This window comes from Excalfactoria chinensis, chromosome 6, assembly GCF_039878825.1.
Source record: "Excalfactoria chinensis isolate bCotChi1 chromosome 6, bCotChi1.hap2, whole genome shotgun sequence".
Taxonomy (NCBI): Eukaryota; Metazoa; Chordata; class Aves; order Galliformes; family Phasianidae; genus Excalfactoria; species Excalfactoria chinensis.
Window position 1 is genome coordinate 21,162,665 of NC_092830.1, and position 26,135 is coordinate 21,188,799.

Below are 26,135 nucleotides of genomic sequence, written 5' to 3' on the forward strand. Positions count from 1 at the left end.
TTTGTTTGTTTGTTTGTTGTTTGTGTTTTTGTTTTTTTTTTTTTTTTTTTTGGGGGGGGGGGGGGGGGGTAGGGGGGAGATGTGTGGAAGAAAGCAGCAGCCCTGCCTGTTGTTACTGCAGCTCATCTAATTAGGCTTTCATTACTTCTTAAATCCACTTAGGGACATCCACTTAGGGACTTGCTCTTTATAGTCTATGACAAGATGTTCTTCAAGTTAGCATTTGTCTCTTTCATATGATAGGTTTTTTTTAGATTGTCTCCTGGTTTTGTGGCCTGTCTCTGTGCCTCATGTGCTATTATTCCCTTTCAGATAACGATCAGAAACTGTTCATCTCACAGCTAAGAGTACCTCTGGGATTTGTATAGGAGACTGAAATATGTTCCTTACTACTCTTCATGTCAATGATGTGGTCCAGTGTTTGCAGCACACTGGACAGAAGTTTTCATTGAGTTCCTATGATGATGCCTAGGTTGATAATGCAAGTATCAGAAAGTAAAGACATCTGAGTGACAAAAGACAGCCCTAAAGTCTTAGGCTGTCAGTTGGGATCAACATATTATCCTTACTGTCACCTCTTGAGAGATTTCTTTAAGCCAGGAAACTATTCTTCCCAATATACTGCTGTTCAACATTAATACATGTCTGTTCCCTATTAGCATAAACATTTTATGTATTGTAGGCCAACCACTAGCTGTGCACCCCAGCTATATTTCCCAACATAAAGAGATTAAATATTTACACTATGTCTTTGAATTCAGAAGACATGAATTGAGACTGGAGGTCTGGCTGGATTGTAATACAGCTTTCTATGTCAGTGGTGGAAGCTCTTTCACCGGAGTCATTAAAAGCCAAAGGGAACAAAAGCTTCAAAATCTGTAGCACAGGGAACAACCTTGCACTAAGAAGGAGATGATGTGGTTTCCTCCTAATCTTTCAATCTCTTATTTTGTGTCCAGTAACATTTACTGTGTAAAGGATGCATTTATGGCAAGGTTTCACAGGCCAAATTTCACTCCATCTCATTTTGTCTGGGTGCCAGCCAGTTTACTGTGAAGTCAGTGTCCATAAAGCGTAAGAAAGGACTCCATGTTGTAATTGCATTCATATGTGGTTAGGGTTGTAGTTCCCATTAGTAGTTAGGCCAGATTGTGATCTCACTTAGTTCAGTGCAAATCTAGAATAATTCTGTGTTGCTACTCCTGATTTACATCAACGACTTCCAGATCAGTCTTGCCATGCATAAATGAGACTGAATGTTGTTTGGTACTACTACTGCCAAACGTTCTCTCTGCTTACTGAAAGATATTATGTTTTATTAACAGTTGTATGTAAAAAAAATCAGAATTCTTCTAGAAAAAGACAGGATCAGCTGTGTAATGCTTTTTGGTCTTATGTTGGTGCATTGCTTCAGCACTGTCTACTCCAAGGGCCTGTTTTTTTCCAGTGTGCTGCACCTAGGTCAGAAAAAAGCTGTACCAAATCTAACAGTTTGCATGCTTTCATTGACTTTTGGTTGATATAAATCATCTTGAGAAAATATGGAAAATTGGCCCCTGATAAAAAGCTGCCAAGTCTTCAAACCTCATCCAATGGTGTTAGACCTGCATCATCAGAGCTCTCAGCAGTAATCGATCATCTTCATTCTGCTTATGGTATAAAGCTTATGCAAGCAGCAAGACTACCAAGAGAGAGCCTGTCTGCATCTCATGAAGCTTATTTCTTTGCTGAAAAAATAAATGAAAAAAAGAAAACTCCTACCCAGCTTCTCTGTAGACTCAGCCACATCATATACTGATGACAAGTACCTAAATAAATGCCTTCTGTATATAAAAAAGCAAGTGAAACAGTAATGAAGCATGCCAAAGCTGATTTTAAATTAAAAAAAATAAAAAAATGAAGAGAATAGGTTTTAAAATCAGCTTTCCTTTTGATACTGTCCTCACCTCCTCCAGTTGCAGGAACAGAACAGTTTGGTACTAGCATGTTAAAATAGGGATTTTCTCCTTGCATACCAGAAACCCCACTGCAGGGAAGTGTTTGCTATTCTGCCTTGTCCTTTTCAGGTTGGCACAAAGACTGAGTGAAAACGAATTGCTTTTTACACTGCAAACTAAAGCATTTAGTGAAGTAAGATCCATTTACACACACGACTGTCCAATATCACATTCTGTTCCAAGCAACACCTCTGCCAACATCAGAGCAAAGTAGCATGGATGTCAACAGAACCAGAACTTGATTTCCTATGTGTAAAATACAATACTGCAAAGCCCCTCAATGCAGTTGGGGGGATGTCTTTTATTTGTTTCACATTTAACTGATTGTCTCATTTAAGTTGGATTACATAAACCATTGGACTTATTCAAGAATTTTGAATATTTTATTTCTTTATATGAAAATATTCATATTAAAGCTGAGTGAACCAAGGCAGCACAGGCAGAAGGAAGCCTATTGACACAAAGAAAAAGCAGCATCCTGTGATCAGACAATGCTGGATGGTATTTTCTTATGCCTAGAAGCCTGAACATTCAAATTGGTACTGATGAAAGTAAATCCTGCTGAAGGAAAGGCACTCCACTAGAACAGGTAGTCCTTGAATAAAAGCAGGGACTTGAGGAATTCATGAAGTCAATCCTCTAGTCTCAGTTCAATGCTATGATTTGACTGCAGGGATCTGTATGTTTTCTACAACTAGAGATATTTTGAGGAAAAAAAAATATAACATTTTTCACTGATTTCTTATATGTAGTCTATGAATTCCCTATAGTCTACTCTTTGAAAACTGGGCTAAAGAAGTTTTGTGGTGTGATCACTGGGGTCTGCATTACAAGCATTGTCTAGAGAGCAAGAACACACCATTCCACAGTGCAAAAATGAATAGTCTGCTTGTCAATTCTTGGCCAGAGCCCTCTGAGCTCTAAAATGAGGTAGATCATACAGCTATGAGGCCTGATATACTCATTTATTTCTTACTTACTTTGAAAGGAACATTAGCAGAATTAACCATTATAAAGCTGTTCTAGATTAGATGGTAGGAAATGGTGCTACAAACTCTTGAACTTCCATCTCAGCTCTGGAACCAGAAAAGTGGTGGTTTCAGTGTATTTCCTGTTGTACAAAAAGCTGGAAGAGCACTTCAGAATTCATTCAGTCCATTTCTAAGACAACTTCTGACTAACTTCCTAACTTAAACCACAAACCATCTATTTTCTATAACTGATTTCATTCACAGTTTGATGATGTTCAAATTTTCAGTGCAGTGTAATTTTCTATAGTTACTTACTATTGAGGGAGTATTACAGCATTATTGATATCAAATGGAGTCACCAGCAAATGCATTTTCTTTTCTCGTTTTCCCAACTAGATTCCAATCATTATACTTCTACTGTTCATAAGTATTTATCACGTTATTTGGCAAAGAAATGATTTGCTATTTGTGCCTGTATGGTGTAGTATTTGGTCTCTGAATGGATGACTACAGTTTATAAATGTTGCATTTGAGAACCAATATTGTGTGTATACAACAACACAACAGATTATGTTGAGGAAAAAGAAGAATATCTGGATCATTTAGATTATTAAAGAAGCTTAAAAGACATTAGAAGGAATACACCAGTGTTTACTCATTCATCGACTACCCCAGTCTTTTTCTTATTAAGTATCTTTAATATTCTTCATATAGATATTGCTTCACACAAAATGCTGTATGAGTTTTAATCCATTTAAATGGTTCTACAGCACAGAGAAATTCAACCACTGGCTACTGAATAAAAATCAGAGTATGAAAATAACTCAAAAGAGTCCAGGTTAGTGATTGCACGAAGTGTAACTGGAAAGAAAAACAAGCAGCAAAAAAGATGGAAAGTCTACTTTGTTGTTAAAATTATTCTAGTGATTACTAAAAGATCTCTACAGTTAGATGTTTAAATGTGATTGATTAAAAATAGGTAATCACAAATGAGCAAGCAAAGAGCAATATATAACCACTACTGCTTCTAAATGGTGACATTTAGGGGCACCATTTTTCTAAGTTAACTGACTTAGAGCTGGTATTTTGCAGAGATGAGGAATCTTGAGATCTATATTAGAATTATACACATTTCTAAATCACTACAAAGGGAGATGGTTAGATAGGAATCATAAGAATGTAGGGCTTGGAGTAGGTTTGTTCCAATAATCCTGTTAATTGCCCTGAAATACACTATCACTTAATAACTAGTTTATTAGCAGTGCACAAAGGATATCTCTTTGTTTTCTTCTTGTCTTTGGGGCAGAGCACACAATAATCTGATTTTAGCCTTAAATCCATACAATTATTTTCCCTGAGTGTTGATCTGAGAACTGGGTGAAAGAGCCAATGCACTGCCCTTCTGCTCATTCTCCATCCCTCTGCCAAAATCTAAGGGAAAAGCATTAGGAGTATGGGCAATCCTGGCAGACTGGGAAAGGTTATTTCTGATTGTATAGTTGAAATAATACAAGTGTATAGTTGTAATTACAGAGTAAATAGCCAGAGGGTATCTAAAAGACTCACCAGGGCCAAGGCTTTCAGCTAAGATGGGTGCTCACCAATGTTGAGGCTCACCACAAAAACTCCATGGAGAAGCAATCTCCAGAAAGAGATACTACCTTAGTTGTGGTCAGCCCTAAAATGGGATCTAAGAGAGGTGGAGTCAGGCTCCACCCCCTCCAGGAGCACAGCTGAATTACTTTCACCTGTGCTCCTGCAGCTAACCTGTCAGTTGCCTCAGATGGTTAATCAGAGGTTCAGACAGTGATCAACAGTTTCTCTTACACTGGTACATCTAATGAAGAAATGGAGATGACACTTAGGTCTTGAAGTTTGGAAAACAAACCCTCAAAACTACTGTTAATTCTTCATTCAGATGTATAAATAAGAATGTGCACGTTTTCCATAAGGAGCCGGCACATCTTTTCTACCTTTGTGTAAATGCTTTAAGGTGGTTCACATGCCCTCAATACTGACAGCTCAAAGGAAATCTCTGTTATTTGGAGCTGAATCTTAGGAAAAACCGGACAGTGCAAAAACTAACATTTATATTTGACCACAGGAAAGGAATCCACCGATATATCCAATTATCTTAACCATGCCCAGAAAGAGCTGAGTTTCTCAGAATGGGGTAAAAAACTAGCATGTTAAAAGCGGAGTCACTTAGAACTACATACAAGGAAAAACTCACTACTGAAATTGAACTGAAGTTCCCACTCCTTTCTAGGAGCGATGGCTTTCTTCCCCAAGGAAACAAACTACCAAAAAGCTCATTCAAGAAATGAGATTCCATTGTGAAGTCTCCCACTCCTGCTAGGAACTCAGATCCACTTCTGCTGCCTATAACAGCAAAATTCCTGAGGCTTGTGAATTGTTTTGGGTAGCATAAATGATTTCTCATAATAGAACAGAGTTCTTGGGCAGTAAAAAAATAGGTAACATATAGAGAAACACCTATACCTTTCTCATCCTCTCACATACATGCGCATACACATTTACAGCCTGTTAGTTATTTGTCATCTCAATTTTGCACTAGTTACTGAAATTAGAACTGTCTTGCTCTGAGCTCCAAAACTCAATATTGGGTCAGTTTATGAGAATGCAAGTCCCTCAGGCTCCTTTGAAAATTACAGCTACCTACTTTTTTGACATGACCCTGTTGAGCTATCTTGAGCTATGCAGGTGAGCACCAAGCACCTCCTTTGCTTTGATGAGGGCTGTTACTGCTGGTGTTTCCATGTGAGGGGACACCCCTTTCCCTTCCCAAGAGGTGCTCTCTGCAGAGATGACTGATCTTGCTGTGGGGATGATGATGTAGAAGTTGGTACCATCTACTTGGTATGTCTTCGGGGAATGGGACCCACCACTGGTCTGTTCCCCAATGATGAGAGCTCTGCCCAGCCTCTTCATTATGAAGACAAACTCCTCAGCAGCCCCAGCTGTCACAGCACTGGTGAGGATTATAAGTCCTTTCTGGGAGCCATACCTCTCTCCTGCCAGAAAGGACAAAAAGCATCACAAAATTTGGCCATTTTCAGAGATTTATTTGTGTAACTAAGCCAATATTTACCTAACTTCCTACTTGCTATTAATTAACAAAGAAGTTTGAAAACCTACTTTGCATCTATGATGTTATCAAATCACTTTTTCCCCCCTATTCTAGTCTCTACAGTATTAAAAAGACTGTCACTCTGTGTGGTGAGTGTATGATCTCCAACAGCTGGGAGGCCAGCTCATGGTTATCACTGCTGATTCTCCAGTGGCTTGGACTTCCACTAGAGCTTCTGAAGCAGTGCAATATGCAGGTGAGGAAAACAGACTTTTTCACTGCTTTCACAGAAGGACTCAAAACTCAGCCAGCAGCATCTTCAATTACATTCTCATCTCTGCTCTAGGAATATGGCTGTCATCATGCTTAGCCTCCAAACTATGCAGGCGGCATTTTATGAAACTATAATTACAGTGGTTTCCCACAGGCTTTTTATAGTCTATAAATGGAAGCTGTTACACAGCCTTTGTCCCAGGCCCTTCAACAAATACCCCCTTATTTTTTATGTCAGCCAAGTTGTTTCATTCTCTTACATAAACCAGCTGACAGGAGTAGCTTTCTTGCATCATATTTTCAATATATCGGAGTACACTGAGTACTTTTTGAAGGCTTAGATCATTGTAAATATGACCAGTGTGTCATAACTGGAACTTGATAACGTGAAAGTTACTTAAAACTGCTTTAAAAATATCATTCTTTAAGTTATAGTATGACATCTAGCTCTCATACTAAGCTATAAGAGAGAAGCCAGTAGCATGGTACTTAATTTTCACACCATTTCTTGTCTTCTCATTTCACTGTAGACTTAATACCCATTAGAAGACCTTTTTCACAGTAGATACGTATGATACAGGACCAGATCCAGCTCCTTCGAAGTTAATATGAGTTGGCCTGATCTCTTTGATGGGAACTGGAATGTGTCTATAGTAATCATACCCCTTAGCACAGCCCACCTCTAACTGTCTGAGAGAATAGATGGACCCTGCAGCCTGCCACAAAGTTTAACCATTTCAGTATGCTTAAAGACAGTAACTGCAGATACCATGTGACACCTCTATCAGAAGTGTCTCAGCTTTAAAGGGGAAAAGAATTAAAGCCAGTATTTAAGGCTGTTTTGTTCTCTAACTACCCTTTATGAACACTGAAGATCTCTCTCCCTGCATGTTGCAGCACCCCTTCAACTTCTGTGGACAATGTGGTGGGGTGTGACACATCACCAAGTGGTCCAAATGCACTCAGGTGTGCGGAATTTAATGCCTCTCTTCCATCTCTAGACAATCTGCCCATGTTCTCATCTTCTGAAATAGTATCTGATGGATCACAAAGGGAGAAACTGAAATGCTACATGTAAAACTTAAGTGAGTTTTGGAAGAAGCATTACTAGAAGTTTAAGCAGCATTTTTTGTCAGCTTCATAGCAGTAAGTCATAACTGCTGTCTACTGTATTCAGCTAGAATTCTGGGAACCATTTAATAAACTTATCCATCAAACATGTTACACTCCTAAGAATTATTTAGGGTAACATTAGAGACAGGGCTGAGATGCACATTTCTGTTTTTACAGCTTGAGCTAATTGTAGCAGGTGCTTTCACCTAATGAGTTATGGTATCTAATAGCCCCCTTTAAAACACGAGGAACACCTGAAATGTGAAACTACTCTGAAAAGAAATCATCATTCTCACCTCTGAGCTGTTGCTGGGTCCATATTTCCTTTACTGAGTTACTAGTTCTGTCATAAACTTTGTCCAGTAGAACTTGATGTCCTCCATCGAAGAAATACGAGCATAAGATTGGTATGGAATTGGTGTAACCTCCAATATTGTACCTTTTCAGAAATTCAGAATATTAAGAAAACAAGTGAAAATTTGTTGCAGACATCAAATCTCTCTTCCAAGTACATAATTACTGGGGATACTTAAGGCTACATTTTGATGTGTTTACATTTATTTTCCCCCATTGGCAGAAACAAAGTTGCATCTAGCAGTCTGGGATTGTTACTGCCTACAATTGGCTACAAATGTAAGCAAAACACAGAAAAATCTGTATTTCTCTTGATTCTACCTGGAAAAAAAAAAAATGAAAAAAAAAAATCAGAAAGTACACAATGGCTTTTAATTTGTAAAGAAATATCAGACTTGTTATTCTTCTGCTTTGACTAACCCACAGTGTCACTGACCTAATCTTAAGGAGAACACAGCTGTCACTGCACAGCATTAGGAGGCAGTGATCTGCTGAGTTATTGCTGAAACAGCCCAGTCTTGCCATCTCTACTGGTGGTAACAGACTGGCCAAGGTGGAGGAGCACTGATATATGTTGTCTTCTTGCTGCAGTCATCCCTCTCCAAGAGGATTAATTTGACTGTCAGATGTAGCCAAGAAGTCAACATGTCATCATGCACTTTGAAGAAAGGAAAGAGGTGTTTAAGGTATGTTTTTCTATGTAACCTTATATATATATATATACTGCAGTGCTAACCTTGTGCAGCTGGATGGGCAGCAGACAGAAAGAAGTATGCACCCAGAGAGAAGTCAGGCAGCAAGATGACAGAGCAGCTGCCTGCCCTGCAGTGCATGCCTTACAGACTTGAGCTGGTGAAGTCGGGAAGATTTTGAAGGAAAAGCAAATGTCAGACATCTCCCTCCTCTGAAAACATCGGTTTAGAGGCTTCTCCAATTATCAAACTTCTTGTCAAGAAAAAGAGACATGGCTGATGATGAACACAAGAAACATTTTGACAAGACAATAGAAATAAAGCCATGCTGGAGAGCTCTTCCTGGGACTCTCCAGGGCAGAAAAACTGCAGAAACTTCAGTCAGTGATAATAACTGAGCAGCTGTGAGAATTTTAGCTCAACTCTTTCAGGCAAGTTCTCCATTCACTATAGAATTCTTGTGTGACACTAGGAAAGCTATCTAGTTTACCAGTGTCTTTGTTCTCTATGCTGTAATAATTAAAAATATGGAGTTGGTGAGTAGCCAGGGAGGGGAACTTTTAAGGTGAGAGACACTTTGTATTACAGTTGATCCAATGCAAAATTGGAATTATCAGTTTTGCCTTAAAATAATCGTGCTGATCCAGGTAGAGTCTCAAAATACAAAATGCTTGGGGTTCTTTTTATATGATTTCAGAGGCTAAGTCTTCTTGGTGCTCTCAGATGTGCTTTCTCAAAGGCTGGAAATAAGATAAAAATAAAAAACAAGGCAAGCCAAAAAAAAAAAAAAAAAAAAAAAAAAAAGACTATACTAAGACCATTTAGTATCTGGGACATGGCATCATCTTTGATGTTTTATTGGCCCTGGCACGAGCACTGAATTGAGAGGAACCAGGGCAAGAAAAGGGAAAGTTCTGGTCCTATTTCTTGTCTTCTTAAAAATAGTGATATCTTTGCTTGAACTGATTTCAGTATCAGGCAGACTGTTATGCTGCCTCATCTGGGAGCCATGCTCATCTTTTCCTGCATATGCTGAAAACCCCAGAAGAAAATTAAGAAAACTGACAACTTTTGAAAGACTCATTATAGCAATAAAAAGAAATTGTTCCAGCATTAAAAACTGGCTCTTACAAACGCCTTCTTTTTAATTGTTATTTATAATGTTTTGGGCTTACAAACTTTAGCTTGAAACCAAAGCAAGTGAGTAAACTACAGAAATATTTTACAGGAAATGTACCCTTCTGGTGTTTATCTGCACTGATAGCTGACAACAAATGGATGTAGTCTTCTGGCTTATTAAACTTGGAGCACTGTTGTCACACTGGAGTGCCCAACACAATCCCAAAAGAGAAGGCACAGGACTGCTGCACAGCAGGGTCTAGGAGTGCCACAGCATCTTTCAGGCAAGACAACGCCCTTAGGCCACCTTTGTGCTCTGTGCACAAGGGTCATTCTGTACAAGGCTGACTGCACGACATAATTTGGCACTGCAGATATGGCAGTCTAGATGCTGCAACAGACTTATTCATGGTCTGTTTGTTTGACCATTTGACTTGACCACTGCCTGCAGTGAAACATTTAATTAGACCGTACATATATAATTAATACAAGGCACATGCAGAGTTAGATTAGAAAGAAATCAGAGAAAGAAAACAGATGTGAAGTCCAGGATTGTGTCCTGCAGCATATCCCCTAAATTTGCATATTTTGTTTTAAACATCTCAAGTGATAGTACAATTTCTCTTGAGATATACTTCCAGACGGTTATTGTTGTCTTTGGCTGACTTCCTTTTTTCATTTAATTCCAGTAATGTTACTCCGTAAGCAGGACAGTAAGCCATGTAAAGCTAATTCACTGTTACAAATAAAATGCTGTTTTAAAAGAGGTTTGGTTATTTGCCACTCAAAGGCTTACCTCATGTCTATGATTAATGCATCCGTGTGAACAATTTTCTTCCAAACGTGCTCTACCAGTAGATCAGACACCTGGGTTAGAAGTTCACAGTCTCCAAACATATCAAATCTCAGATAGCCGATGTTGTTTTCAAATACGTTTGTGTGGAATGAAAATTTAATCAGATCTTCAAAAACTTCTGGGGAAGGGATCTGAAAGAGTTTGGAAAAACAAAACAAATCATTTGCTGGCACTGATATCTTGGCACAAGGTTCAAAAGGAATTTTGCAAGTCAGGATTAGTCCAGGTGGGACACATCTAAGAAACTGACCAAGTCTGAAGAACAATAATGTAACAATATTAAAACTTCTGCATGTTTAACTTAGTTTAGAATTGGCAGCTTTTTGCCCAGCATAGAATGCCTCAGTAGTGTGTCAAGAAACTGGATCAGGCCTTCATTTGTCAAGTCTCAGTTCACCTTTCAAAAATACAGGAATTTCCTTGGGCCAAAGAGAAGGAGAAAGCCACAAAAACCACCCCAGGCCTGCAGCCTAAGTCCTTATAACAGATCTGCCACCCAAGTCCTTCTGTTTCCTCTAACAGTTCTTTCTAAGGAAGGAATTTAGGGGTTTTTTTTAGTCTCTTGATTGGGCTTAGCTGACAAACAGCTGCTGGCTACAGGTGAAACTGGTTCCAGCCACTGATAACAGGCCATTCCCTGTGACAGTGAGGGACTTCATGTTTTGGGCATGTGCTGGCATGATAATGAGGTAGACATGTGTTAAGTCTTTTTATATGATGGCCTTGTGCCTGGAAGTTCACATGCTAAGCTGTGATTTATTTTGTTTTGTTTATCTGGATGTTATTAAATAGCAGACATTTTTTTCATAGCAATGCATAGCCAACTAATAAAGTTGTTCTAGTAACCCTATATTATTGGGAGACAAAGTCTGTTGCTATTGCCAAACTTATGTTTTGCGTGCATATTTCTGAAAACTGAAGACTCTCTAGCTTAAGGAGATAAGACTTTGGTAAATACATTACTTACGTGACCTTCTGCAATGTGGGCTCTTCTCCTCAGGGTCTTTGTGAAAATGATTGTATACTTGCTTTCTAATCAGTTTCTTTTTCTGCTATAGCTCAGCCCCAGGCAATAAATAGCTTTACAAGTGACAAGAACAAAGAATCAGCAGTACCACATGGAAGGTGCTCTCCCAACCTGCAACTTGGGAGACATTTGTACCTGATGCAACTTAAGCACATTACCTTTAACTTGGGGAGTATTACCTACTGTATCACACTTCTAGCTGCCCTTAGCTTCTTTAACGTTAATTATATATCCCAAAATCCCAAATACTAATTCAAAAGTTTTTCTAGCCAATAGTTGTTGATCTAATGCTGAGAGCAAACTCAGTTGAGACCTCTTCTGTACTTTCTCACTGTACCTTGTAAAAATAACCACTGAATCTTGACTGTAAACATATAAGTCTGAGCTGCTGAGTTTGTCATTTCCAATTCAGTTCCCAGTGACAGCAATGCTACTTGATCTGCCCACTGTACTTTGATTAACAAATCACAGTTTTGAGGAATATATCCAGCATGCCCTGCATTGTTCTGACAGAGCTTATTTCTAGTTCAGAGGTACTGGTCCCCTCAGGAGAGAAAAAAAATCGCTTGTTGGTAACACACAAATAAAACTGATGTGGTACTGTCAGCCATTTACTAATGATATTTTACTTGAAAACTCACATTTCTTACTTCTCTTGTAAAATAATTGCAAGATGCTCAACCAGAAGCACGTTGATCAAGAATAACCATTCTGTCTATACCTGGAAATATTTTTTTCTACTTGTTCTTCATGGCTGTAGAAAAATGTTTCAAAATACATCTATTCCAAAAGCTCTAAAAGGAAGCCGGACCAAAAGCACTTGGAATGCTCTTTCTTAAAACAAGAAAAACTGCCCTAATTTTTAAGGAGGGGATAAGGCTGGGACTGACATTACGGAGTTACTATCTTGGAAAACTGCAAGTTCATGACACTGGCACACAGGCTGCATGCAGCTGGTATCTCAGGACATGAGCCTACTTTCACAGACCAACAGTGTAATTTTCTTTGGAAGGCAGAGCTATATTTGCAGGTCAAGGACAAGCCAGGACAGGATGCAGCTGAGACTAAGATCCTGCTGCTCAGTTAGGCAGTATTTACACACAAATGACTTGGTGGTTAAATATAAACCCTCAGGTGCCTTAAGAACAGTATAAGCAATGTGGCTAGACTAAAGGACCTCCAAGCTAACATCGCTTAAGCCAAGAAGAAATTCTTCTGGTTAACTATACAGGGTGTCCAGTTCTATTCTGCAGTTGTCTTCTGCATGTATGTGGCCTAAATAAAACATGTAGTGTGACACAAAGTAAGACCTGAATTGCTACCCTGGAAAATAAGCATGGATTTTCCTCACTGGCTCATACACCAACTATAGGCAAATTGCTTTAACAGTTGCACCTCTCTTCCCTTCTTTCTCCCCTTTCATCTCTCCCCTAAGCTGTTTTATTTCTGTAAAAGGAAACTGCATTTTCATAGTAAATTTCATGCTGGCCATGGTAGTGTAACTCTTATCTCTATTAAGGCTGCTAGTGCTGTCAGCCTCCAGATCAAAATACTATCAGTTAACCTTGTGCTGCTGCAAACCCAAAGACTGGTTTAAGAACCATGAGATCTTGAGGCAGGGTGGGAATGTTACTTATCTCTTTTTCAGAATAACATTGGACACCTTTGTGCACCCTTGCAGTCTGAAAGGAAACCACCTAGCCTAGTGGGTTCCTCAGCTCAAGAACAAAGGAAGATCAGCAGTCTCCCTGAAAGCTGATCGTCACTTGCTCTCTAAAACTTCCAGTAACAGAGATACACATTCTTCTTCAGGCAATCCAGTCCAGTATGTCATTAGCTTTACAAGATGTTCCTATCATCTCGTGTAAACACTCTAAATTTACTTCTTTTTGCAGTTTAAGTGCATTACATCTTGGCCCATTCAACACAGACAAGGAAACAGATTATTCCCTTAATATTTAAAAATCATCTCTTATCTATCTGAAAACTGTTTTTGTGTATCCTGTTTTCCTTTCTTTTGAATAAAGATCTCAAAACCTTTAAGCTTTTCTAAGATAACTCTTGCCCACTCTTCTCTTTACTTACGTTCCTGTTCCCAGGGCTCTCCTCACTTGAGTCACAACTTTACAGAAAAGCATTCCACAAGAATGGGTACTGTGCACTCCAGCTGAGGCTTCATTAGAGCTGAATGTAGCAGAAGGCTTTGCATGTTTTACTGATTAGATTTGTGCTTATCCATACCATTTTCATGATGATTATTTTTACTGCAGCAACTTCAGACTACAAAATTGTGCTCAGATCATGAACTCCAAAGGACCCATACACTTTTGCACAGGACTCCTTCCAAACAACCCATTTTCCTCCCAGAGCAATGAAGTCAATTACCTCTAGAAACTGTAAAAATCCTGCATATGATCTTACTTAACCCCCCATCCATCCTTTCACAGATAATTTTTGCAAGTTTTCTGGAACTGTGGCTTTGAATCCTTATTCTGTCCTTCATTGAGCCAGTGCAGCCAGAATGGAGAGGTTACCATAAGCAAGAGCTGAAATACACTGGAACAGCTTTCTGAGAAGGATTAAAAGAGGTTACTTAAGGCTGTCAGTCCACACTGGGAAAGCATAGGACAGAGTGAGAGGCTGTACTTTCACCCTGCAGAGGGCTGCTCAGCACAGCAGCACACTAGCCTGCTGTGAAAACATGTAACTTGTAACATATTCATTTCAAGACAGCCAGCAAAAGCTTAAAGCACAGTTATTTTCTTGCCTGGATTACCCTGGAAGATTACATTGGAAAACATGATTCTCAGCTAAGTTTTGAGTTTTCATCTGGCACCCATTGAAAAAAAATCCATAAAATGAATGGGCATTCACTCATATATATACATATATAAATACTTCAACATTGATGAGAACTCATTAGAGAAACATGGGTCCCTTTTGAGGCTAGAATAGCTACCAAAGGAGTATTCATCCCCTCTAAGAGCTCTGCTTTACACACAAAAGACTCTTCTCACAAACCATATATGCAACATTTGCCTCTAGGAAGTCTGACTTGGGAAAGCGGCATTTATGCAGCAGAGATCTCCAGCTAGCACTGACCTTGGTATTGTCATGGAGGAGACGTATTCACTACCCACTATTATGCTTCAGCAGCTCTTCTAGTGTAGCAGATGTAAAGGTCTACATGCATTTCACTTGTCTGTCTCCCATGTCCCATCCCATCCCTTCTGCAGTTATTCATCATCACTTCCATTTAATTGAGTTGGATCTGCTTCACTGTCAAGGTCATTATCAAGAAATCCCTCTATTAGGGGGAAGGGTGGCTGGAAGGCTGGTAGCACAAGAGAAAAGGCAGCTCTTCAATTTTTAAGGAATGAGCATAAAACAGATTAAAGGGCCACTGTGTTCCTGTTTAAAACTGTCCAAAAAAGATGAATTTATAATTGCATTTAATGCTATTATGTAAACCTCACAGTAGTCTCAAGTGTTTTGCTCTCTGGGATACTGGAATGGATGATTTCTGAAATGATCCACAGAAAGCATTCCTTCTGGCTCTGCAAAAGCAAGGAAGAATCAATCATTGTGTAAGGGGAGTCAAGAAGGGACAGGAACACTGTGGGGGGGAAAAAAAACAAAAACAAAAACAATAAGGTGAGGAAGTGAAGGTACCTCTGCTTCCCAAAGGTCTGTGTATTCTTTTTCTACCTCAATCATAAGGAACAAAGCTTACTTTAAATTTTAGTTCACTCACATTCTTTTGCCCAAAAACATCTCAATGGTACTTTCTGGTCTCTTGTCATCCCAGACTCATCAATTTCAGCAAGCTGGGAATACCTCCTCCTTTGGCTGCTATTCTAGCCTCATAAGAGACCTGTGCTTCTCTGTTTTGAATATGTTATTCCCCTTGAAGAAATCTCACTTTTGTTCAGATTTTCATGCATACTGCTAGGATTTCCTTCATATGAATATACCCGCCTGACCTTTTCTAACCATTTTGCTTGATGGAGTTGAGGTAAATGGTGGTATTAATTAGTATAGTTGCATTTTCTCATTAGCTCTATCAGGATTAGAATTTCACATCATGTGAAAAACAAAATTTTTCTATATTCTGTTCTCAACGTTCAAGGCATGAATAAAATAATTTTTAATCAGTGATAATAGATGACAATATCTATTAGAAAGCTTCAGAGAATATGGTGACTAAGTTGCAGGATGGGGATGCATACCCACAATTTGTTAACAGTTTAGCAGGAAGCACTGTCAAAAATCCCTTTAGAGAGAAGTGTAGGAGATAAATGTAGGAGAGGGAAAGAATGATGGAATAGAAACTGCAATCCTTTAATTAATGATTTCCATTAAGCATTCTTTTTTTGTTGTTGTTGCTTGTTTGTTTTTATGAATTTGCTTAGAGGTAAAAATGGAGCCAGCACTTTTTGGTTAACAAACCTGAAAAAAATGCCCTCCTCTGAAAATGCTTAGATTTTATCCCTGACCTTTGTTTTGGAGATAATACCACAAAGATCACACTCACCTTAATTCATGCATGCCTAAAACTTCAGAGGGTGGAAGCTCACAGATTTCCTCCCCCAGGAAACATTTAATAGTTACCTGACACTTGGTATACTCTGGTTCACTGCAAAAGCAAATGCATTCCCTTCAAAAATGTAATTTTATGGGCCCCTGGGGAAACGAAGTCTCTGTTAGCCACACTGGAGCAGTAGCCAAAAAGATGCAAACTCCATCCAAGAAAGGTATCAGGTTATCCTAACCCTCCCTTTAATTTGAACATGGAATTATAACTAGTGCTCCTGGGAGCTTCCTCTAGCACAACAATTAACAAGAAAGATCGCCAAGGCAGACCAGTGTATAAATAGGCAGGCTCAGAACAAAGTACAAACTGTTACGCAAACCAAGCAGCAAGAACAAAAGGAGATTATTAAAAATCAATTTCCCCCCAGGGTCACCTAATTTCCACCCAGATACTTCTTCCAAAGTATTTCTAGCTCTCTTGGAGACTACCTTGTGCTGTGCATGAGATACAATCAGAGCAACTTTTCACCACTAGTACAAAAGGAGCGGCTTATTCTGGTATAACAGAGTTAGAAGACAGTATGGGAATTTTTTATATAAAAATTCACTAAAAGATATGTAATTGCATGTTTTGAAAGAATATGCACTTACTATGGACCAACTTTGTTTTTCCTCAGGCTGCAAATTCACTTTCTAATCAGTAGTTTTCTGTGTTAGTTTATTATAGCTTGAAAAGCCATAGTACTTTTCTGTGACTGGAAATGATGAGGTATTTTCTCTCCAATATAGAGGCCCTGCATTAGAATCTTTACTTGTGGTAGATGGCTGCTGATGGAAGTTCACAGTCTGAAGGCTCCAGAATGCATGGAACCAGAACTACCATCTACTACCACAAGCTGCTACCCTGGCTTGTCTTAGAGTTAGAGGGAGTTCAGTGCTCACTCAGACACTGACTTCTAGCTGGCATAAATATAGCTGAGTACAAAAGAAACAGTACCTGTTTTGGTACAATCCCTGGAATGCTGTCTTTGGCATGTTCAGGAATGTAGAGTATTTTCAGGTGTTCATCATCAGAAAGAGCTTGCAAGATTGCAGTCAGCTTCCTGGCCAGCTCCTTTTCTGAATTAATCCTTTTGTAATTTTCATTGTTGATACTCTTGGTGAGGTTGGATGCTATATCAGTCCCAATGTCTACAAAAGCATAGTTTTCTGCCACAAGTCTACCCACAGTTTGCACCATCTGGGGCACCTGGGCACGCAGGTTGGCAATGTGCTGAGCTACAGCCAAGGCTTCGCTTGCTTGAATGGTGATATGTGGCTCTGCTCCAGACACACTCCACACTTTGCCAGTGACTGGGCTGAGCACCACTTGGCTAGGGATGGAGGCATATAAGGAGCTGTTGCCAACTCGGTAAATACCCACTGAGAGGGAACCACCTACTGTGGGCTCACCAATAACTGTGGCCCGATGTAGATCCTTCATAGAGCGAGTGAAAGCTTCAGCTGCTGAGCCACTCATATGGCTTGTTAGGATGTAAATGTCCTTCAGGGATCCATATCTCTTGCCAGTAACCTTGGGGAGAGTCCACACCTCTGTGCTATGGGAGGTGCTACGATCAAAGACAGTATAGAGGTGTTGACGAGGTTCAGGCTCAAAGAAATAGGAACACAGTATTGGGACAGCAGTGGAGTAGCCGCCTGTATTGTATCTCATGTCAATAATCATGGCATCTGTGTCAACCAGCTTGTTCCAGACCATCTGCACCAGCTGAGGTCCAATTGCTTTTACAGTTTCTGCCTCAGCCATCATATCAAAGCGGAGGTATCCCAGGTTGCCTGGCAATACCTCAATTTTGAAGAGTGCCTCAATGATATAGCTGAGTTCCTCTGGGCTGGGAATCATGTTGGGAAGCTGTTCTTCTGGTGTTGGTTCCACATGGCTGTGGAAAACATGAAGGCGATGATCCCCTGATGCCTCCTGCAAGTCACTGGTAAGCTGGGAAGCCAACGTCTCAAAGTCCACAGCTGATCGATAACCTCCTTGAACTCGTTTGGTGTTGAGCATAACACTGGCCTTTTCAGCCACTTCTGGGATGGCATAGTGAGCCTCTAGAAGTTGCCCAGTACTCTCCAGAAGCATCCCCATTTTCCTGTGAAAAGCTAGCACCTCTTCCGCTTTCTCCAGTGCATCCTCAGCCAACACTATGGCATCAGGCACAACACCTCCACCCATCCAGCTTTCGCCATGGTTGTCAATGAAGGTGATAACTGGTACTGTGATTGTTAGGCCACGAGTTATTCCTTGCTCAGGCTGCAACAGAGGGAAGGTACGGGTATGTGAGAGGCTACCTGCTGTGATCTCACCAATAAGTGTGGCACGGCCAAGTGACTGCATGAGGTAAGCAAACTCCTCAGCAGCTGTAGCAGTGTGGCGGCTGGTGAGCACATAGACACCACGCTGAGCTCCGTAGGGCTGGGCCAGTAGTTCTGCCTGGCTGTTATGCTCTTGTGTATGGTTGGTGCGCCTGTCATAGGTTGTGAAGAGACGGACAGGGCCAGTAGTAGGATCTTGGAAGTAAGAGATTAATACAGGCACAGCAGAGGAGGAAGGGCCACCAGGGTTGTAACGTAGATCCATGATCAGGTTCTCTGTATTTTGGAGGGGCTCCCAGACTTTCTTTACAATGTAAGGTCCCAGCTTAATAAGAACAGAGGCATCAGCAAACTCATCAAAGCGCATATAGCCCACGTTGCCTGGCAACACTGACACCTTGAAGACAGTATCCACCAAGGCATGCAGCAATTGCTCATTATCAGGCAAATTGGCTGCCATTGCAATCGGCATCTCAACAGGAGGGGCAGCAGCTTCACCAGGCATCATGGCTCGGACCAACAGACGAGGGTCCTCAGATAAGGTCTGCATTTCAGTGTTGAGCTTGGTGGCCAGGTCCTCTGCTGACTGCACAGAAGAGAAGTCAGAGGTAGCAAGGTGCCGCAGCAGCACTGGCACTCGCTCCACTAAGCTGTAATTGTCCTTTAATATGTCTGTGAGACGACTTAAGGCGCCAGGCACAGCTCTGCGCACTGCCAGGATGTCCAAAGATTTCTGCAAGGCTTGCTCTGCATCAGAAGCCACACATGGCATCACCCCACTCACCTCCCAGCTCTGTCCACCCCCACTCAAGGGGCTGACAGATCGCGACACAGGAACCATCATATAGAAATTAGAAGGACCAATACGTAGCTTCTGGATGTCCAGCGAGCCCCCAGCTGTCTTCTCCCCAACAGTGATAGCTCTGTTCATGTGCTTCAGGATGTAAGCCACATCTTCAGCCACTCCTGTGGTGTGATGACTGATCAAAACAATGACATCCTTGTCTTTGCTGTATCTCTCTCCCAACACTTTTGGCAATGTCCATATCTCTGCAGTGGTGTTGGAGGGCCGATTGTATACAGTTTCAACATGTAGCATCTTGTCTGCTTCATGCAAGTATGAAATAATGAAGGGAATTCCAGAGATCTGTCCTCCAGTGCTGTAACGAAGATCTATCACCAAGGCAGATGTATTTATCAGTGTCTTCCATACCTTGTCCACTAGAAAAGCTCCAACTTTCTCCACAGCTTCCTGTCCTATGACATAATCAATCCTCAGGTAGCCAACATTTCCCTCCAGCTTATCATATATGACTACATGTTCAATAAGACTGAGGAGTTGTTCCCGAGTGGGGTAAGTTTCAGTTTCTTGTTTAGGAGCTGCATGAGCTGATGGCTCATAGGAAATTACCAGTCTTGGATCATTCAGAGCACCCTGCACTCCAGCTGTCAAGACGCTGGCCAGCATTTTTGGATCAGAAATGTCCAGGATCTCACCACTCTTGATGGCTCGCTCAATGGCTTCTTGCATTCCCACCAGGTTTTCAGGATAGCAGTAGTTATCCAGCAGGACTTTAGCCATGTCCAGCACAAGGGTTGGCTGAAATATTTCCTCAGCAGATATGCTGAACATGATCAGAATAGAAAACAGAAAGAAACGTTCTCCAATCATTTTGTATGGGATATAAAAAGAAAATGTACTTAAAAGAAGTCAAAAGCTCTTTTCTGTCAGACAGATCATAGCTCTCTCTCCTCTGTCCCTCTGTTTGTGAATCAAACTGAAACCTCTGTATAGAATGCAGGTGCACCAAACAGATACAAATCTTTTATCTGCATTAAACCTTTAATCTCATTAAAACAGAATGCATCATCCAAAGCGCACCAATAGATGAAGTTCAGCTTCTAGCTACTGTACAGACATCTTACAAAACTGTAGCAAACTTCGATCATCAAGGAATATCTTTCTGGCAGTTAATTGTTTTCAAAAATTAACACATTGTTTGTTATAAGCAGGGCCTGACTTACTCTAGCAGTGGATTGCTAAAATCCAGATCTTTGATCTTAACCACAATTAGAGCAGCAGTCATACAGTCTTTCACCATTATTTATAAAAAGCTTATAACCAGGAGATTTTTCTGTGACTTAGCTGTATCAATATTTAATGTTATTTCAGAAGTTGTTGACGATACATTGTCTTTGGTGTTTTTTGCTCTGTGCTGCTAAGAACTGTTCTTCCCTTCTAAAAGCTCCAAACAAGAAACTCCAGACATTTGAAACAGCTCATAAAATCCAAGGTAATGACAGCCTGTTAATTTTTATGCTGAGAATTGCCAGCATTTTAAATAAGACTTTGAACTACACTTGCTTCAGTATAATGCAGCTAAATGTGAGGTGACTTTAATCTTCATAATTTGCACTCAATTAGGATTTACTTGTAATACTATTGAGTAACATATGGTCATGTCTGATGACAGCTCCCAGCCAATGGACTTTAGGCTCAACTTACTAAAATAGAATGTGGGGGGTTGTTTTCCTCTGTTCACAATGTATTTGGGACCCTATTGTATTAAGCATTTGAAAGAGGATCAGAATATGCAGTATGCAGCTTCAGGCTGTACCCAAGTAAATTGTCAGCACCCAGAGTTGCAGTATGACATGCCAAAAACATACAAGAGCAGATCCCTGGATTTTAAATCTGAAATAAATTGCTACTTCAGTTGACCTGCTTGCAGGAGGTAGCTTCAGTTATATACCAAGAAAATGTGGGAAAAGCATGCTTTTGCACTGCTTTAAAAATGTTACTTATTGCCACACACAGAAATAAGCAGAGAGTCTAAAAGTGATCTATCCCAGCCAGGAACACTGTTGGTATCATGAATAAGGGCTGCCTGAAACACAGATCAACCACTCATATTAAGTTTAGTGCAGAACTCTTTCTGGACTATTCAGTAATAGTAAAGAACATATTTTGTGAAGCTCCTTCCTTTGACATGTCTGTATACCTTTTATATATGTGCAGATACTAGCCCATTCACACAGATACTATACAATTCCATGCTTGATTAATGCTTACTATGTGAGCTAACTATAACTATTTTGAATCTATTACTTTGTGAATAGAGAATTTATACTTTTCTTCTAAATAAATCAAAGGGGCATCAAGAAGAAATTATGACCATAAATCAGGCAGAGAAGTTATACAGAGAAAAATTCCCTTCTTTTTTTCACCTAAACTCTCTCTCCTTGAGAGCACAAGGACTAGAGGAACTTACTGAAACATAATAGGTTTAAAGAATATAAGAGGAAAAGAATTTCATGCAATGCATAAATATATTTTCAAAACTCATTGCTAGAGGATTTGTGAGCACCTGAAGTATGTGAGCTAAGAATTTGGACAAATTAACAGAGAATAAACTAATTTATCTTCAGTCTAGTTGCACTCATGTTTAGAAAGTTCCTAAATGAATATGTGCAGAAGCCAGAATGTTGTACTACAAAAAAATGCCAATTTACACTTCTGCTCATACTCTTAAGCATCCCTGTAGGGTTACTGTCAGAAATAAAGCCTATTTTACAGAAAAATCTAACTCAAATTCTTATCTGAAACATAGACTTTTTTCCAAGAAGTTACTGTCATTTCCATTTGCAAGAGATCCTACTGAATGTTTGATCGTGTTCAGAAAATGAATGTTTGATCAGTATTCTAGATAAAAATTCTAAAACAATATTGATGACATCATTTTGATAGGTTTTTCAATTTAGGTCTTAGATCCTACCATAAAAATATTGAATGCAAGCTTAGAGTACCATGACAGTGAGATTCCAGGGTGTGCCAGCCTTAATCATAGATAATCTGTACAGTGGTGAATGTAGGTGCTGGAGCCCTCAGAAACAGATTAAGCAGTTTAGCCTGTTGTGCTCTTTCCAGCCTGCTTACAAATTTCAAGACCTATAGTATTTATCTAAACTGACAGGATTCTGTGGGGTTTTTGTTTGTTTGTTTTTTGTTTGTTTTTGTTTGTTTTTTGTTTTTTTTAATGAAGAATAAGAAAGTACAACATTTAAACGTTATGAAGATTGTCATGGCTATTCACAATTGTTTTATTGGTATTATGTTAAAGAAAAAAAGTGAAATAAATCCAACAAAGGGAACAATTACATGCTCCAGAAGTCCATTAGAGAAAGGACAGGTCTATGGCAAAAGCTGTAAAACACAATGATATATTCAGCAAACAAGCAGTGCTATTATCCATAAAAATTAAATCTTCATTTAAAAGAATTGTAGCCACTTCCCTTGTCAAACAAGAGTACTGGGATATGGTTGAAAATGTTGCTGGTAACACAAAAACATGTAATTAACCTCCACATATGCCACGTTAGTGTTGTGTGTGTCTGACTGGTTACATCTTAGTCCAGAGGAATGGTGGGGTGAGAGAGCTGGCTGCTCTATATTATCACAGTGTGCGATACCCACCACAGAGCTTAATCCAGGACATTATCACCAGCTTGAACTGCCCTTCTTTCCTTCTTTCAGCAAAGGAAAATCCAGCATTCTAAGACAAAGTAGCCTGAATAAAAATGCCCTAGCAAAACCACATTTTGTACAGAAGTTGACATTTGAGCTCAAGGATTTATTGCCAGAGCTGCATTTATTCCTCATGTGGACAATGCAGTGGCTAAGGCCTCAGAAAAATGGGCTTCTGTTTCTAGCTCTGCCACTACCCTACTGAAATGACTTTGGGTAAATTGAGTACTATTGCTTTCCTAACCCGAGGCTCTTCTAGCTGTCAGCTTGTAAAGTCCTGAGGACAAAGAATATCTCTTGCTAGATTAATGTCCACCACATACCTTATGCTTCCTTCCAAACTCAGTGAGCATCTCTAAATGCTATTAACATATGAATAATCTGATGTACTGCAGCATACCAGTTCAATAGATTAAATACATCTTGAACTTCATAAACCCATACTTTAATTCTGAAGCACCATACACTCCACACACTGACTAAGGCAGTGGATTTTTGAAATAAGAGCACTAGCAACTGTGATTGTATGGATACACTAACAGTCTTAACTCCAGTGTCCTGTACTCCAAAGTGCTTAATGTTTTAACTTTATTTCCACCATCTTTCAATTAATTTGAAAAAGAAGATATTAGTTAACTAATCTTATATTGATGGAAAATGAAGCAGAACAAGATAAAAGTGAGAAGAAAACAATGAAATAAAAAGTGCAAATGTGAGGGGGATAGAAATTCTTCCTGCTGGTCTAGAGGGTTAGGTTGTTTCACGAGTCCCCTTTTCTACTTTTGTATTTGCACTTTCTGCTTTGCACTGGATGAGGGCATGCCCAGGAGCCAGGGAGCAAGGTTACAAAATGGATCAATTGTGACAGGAATTGGGAAAAAAAATACAACAATCCATGTCCCTGAGAATGTCAGGATGGATCTCTATTTCTGTCTGTTTGTACAATGGCTTTAAGCATACAGCTTTCTATCCCACACAGACACACACACACACACACACACCAAAAAAAATGACATTGCATGTTTATGGAACATGCATAGTATTTTCTTTTTCAAGTCTTCAGCACATAGTAAATAAAGGACAACTATAACTACATAAAAATATTTATGAAGCATGGAACAGTGGTGGAAATAAAGTATTTACCATTAGAGCTGGAAAATCTTAAAGTCTCTGAATTTCATGAAATTAACTTCATTTTACAATACAGACCACAGTAGATCTTCAAAAATATTTTCTTTTTGAGAAGAGCCTTCTTTCTCACTGTATTCTGTGACTTCTGTTAGAATACGGATTAATGCAACTTGAAATGAGAAGGGATTATTCAAACTACTTCACTGTAACTTTCTATGAAAGGCACACCATAGAATATTGTAGGTATAACATATGAGATGGTAGTATTCACCTCACCTCATCCTGAATATAACAGACATAGAGGAACAGTAGTGAAGATCATCCTGAGAAAGGAGGTGTCAACAAACACCATGCATTTTCTAAGCATGGTATTTGTCAGATAATCATCTTCCATAGTTAAATGTGCTTATATCCTCCATTAAACTCAATGCATGCACTTTCTGTCTAGCATTTCAGGAATAATTTCTCAATATTTGCAATATTCTTTTCCAGTATGGTCTTACCCAGAGATGAGAAGTGAGGAAATAACCCTTTCCTACATGTAAAATCATAAGACTTAAACAGAAAGATTATCTGATTTCCAACCCAAACTAGGAATTTAAGAAATACACTATAACGTGGAAGAGTAACAAGATAGAGCAGCAAGGTCTTAAGCCAAAGCAAACGAGGATCTGCTTAAATGCAAGAGAGTAGACACAGAAATAATAATAATAAAAACTACCTTCCAAAGACCCAGAAGGCCCTCAGGTAGGCAAGGATCTCCAGAAAAGATGTTCTCACCTCCACTGCCTCCCTTTGAATGAGGTCTGGGAAGAGGTGGATCCTGGCTCTGCCTGACTCTTCTCATCCTGGTCTTTCAGGTGCACTGCTTGCACCTGAGCTCAACTGGGTTGGCTCAGCCTTCCTACCAGGTGCTCAGTAGCTGGTTCAAGCTGTGACTTAGCATTTCCACTACATGCATATAAAGAATTATAGTTTGCTTTCCCTAATAAATGCTAAGGTATGGTAAGACTCTATAGCTTAATGCATTTCTTTAATTTGATATGTATTTTCCCTTGTGCTTTTTTTGCTTTTGCCCTTTACTTGTGCTAGTAGCACTCTGAAACAAACCAAGTTTCATACTGCAACTGTAAAATAAATGCTTTAACTAACATGCCTAACTTAAAAGTGGAGTAGGATTTTCTTCTTCACTGCAGTTATGTTTGGGTTCTCTTGCACTGAACTGACATGCATCGTTCACCGCTGCCTTTGTAATTTTGTTATGCAATGTTATTAGATATGTTATGATAGTCCTTTCTTGTGTGGTGTAGATACTTCTGGCTTTGGATAGTAACAATTTACTTCTTGCTTGATAGAAGGAACTTATTTTTATTAAATATGCTGGGTAATACAGTTCTGTTCACTGAACTCTTGTTATCTGGTTCCAAAATATAATTCTACCATCACATCTAATTTCTAGTATTACTCAAGCTAAATTACTTTTTTGATCTTGCTTTGAGCCAAGCTCAACAGCTCAGGCCTAGTTCTAGCATTTACAGCTCATAAAATTTTATAATCTTTTAACATCTGCTCACAGGTATTTCATTTTCTGACTTCAGTGGCTATGGACTTCCCACATACTCAAAGATGACACATTTTCTTTTATCTAACTAGTCTGCATGCCAGGTCTGCATCACTCTGCGCACTAAAAATTTTCCACAAGAAATACTGTAAACATTTTTCTACTCCTCCTGTATTCTCTGGTGGTCATCTGCAGCTCACCATTCCCTCAGCAGGGTTCTTATGGATAATTTGGACACTCAAACTGCAGTAGCAGGAGGCTTATCTGAAGGTGGCAGCAAGAGCAGCTTTCTCACTGGGAGAAACTATTTGTTCAAACTAGAAGCTATGCAAACAGGACTTGGAAACAAACTAATTTTGGTTTTAATAGAGACTCCTAATACAGCTGTATTTTAATGTAACAGAGATATTGGGCCTCCTACATACTGAGAGGCAGAGTTTACTAGCCCAAGCATAGGACTGTGCTAATGAAAATTTTAATGCTTCCAGGACTCTGGTAAGTATTTCTAGACAAACCTCC

General features: G+C 39.5%; 1 protein-coding gene across 1 annotated transcript; it reads right to left on the reverse strand.

Annotated features, from left to right (window-relative positions):
• Positions 1-5,674: 5,674 nt before the first annotated feature.
• On the reverse strand, positions 5,675-20,071 carry RBP3 (retinol binding protein 3). The gene is made up of 4 exons (XM_072340256.1): positions 17,024-20,071; positions 10,407-10,597; positions 7,742-7,884; positions 5,675-6,003 (listed from the first exon to the last, which is right to left on the reverse strand). The coding sequence occupies exons 1-4, from the start codon at positions 20,069-20,071 to the stop codon at positions 5,675-5,677; spliced, it is 3,711 nt and encodes a 1,236-aa protein (XP_072196357.1).
• Between the last annotated feature and the right edge of the window lie 6,064 nt (positions 20,072-26,135).

Bases quoted from the DNA above. Each gene is read 5' to 3' on its own strand.
- RBP3 (XM_072340256.1), bottom strand. From the start codon at position 20,071: ATGATTGGAGAACGTTTCTTTCTGTTTTCTATTCTGATCATGTTCAGC. The intron at 7,885-10,406 runs GTAAGCCTTTGA...ATTTCTGAAAAG, and splicing joins GCATTAATCATAGACATGAG to GTACAATATTGGAGGTTACA. The intron at 6,004-7,741 runs GTGAGAATGATG...CCTTTCTGGCAG, and splicing joins GACCCAGCAACAGCTCAGAG to GAGAGAGGTATGGCTCCCAG.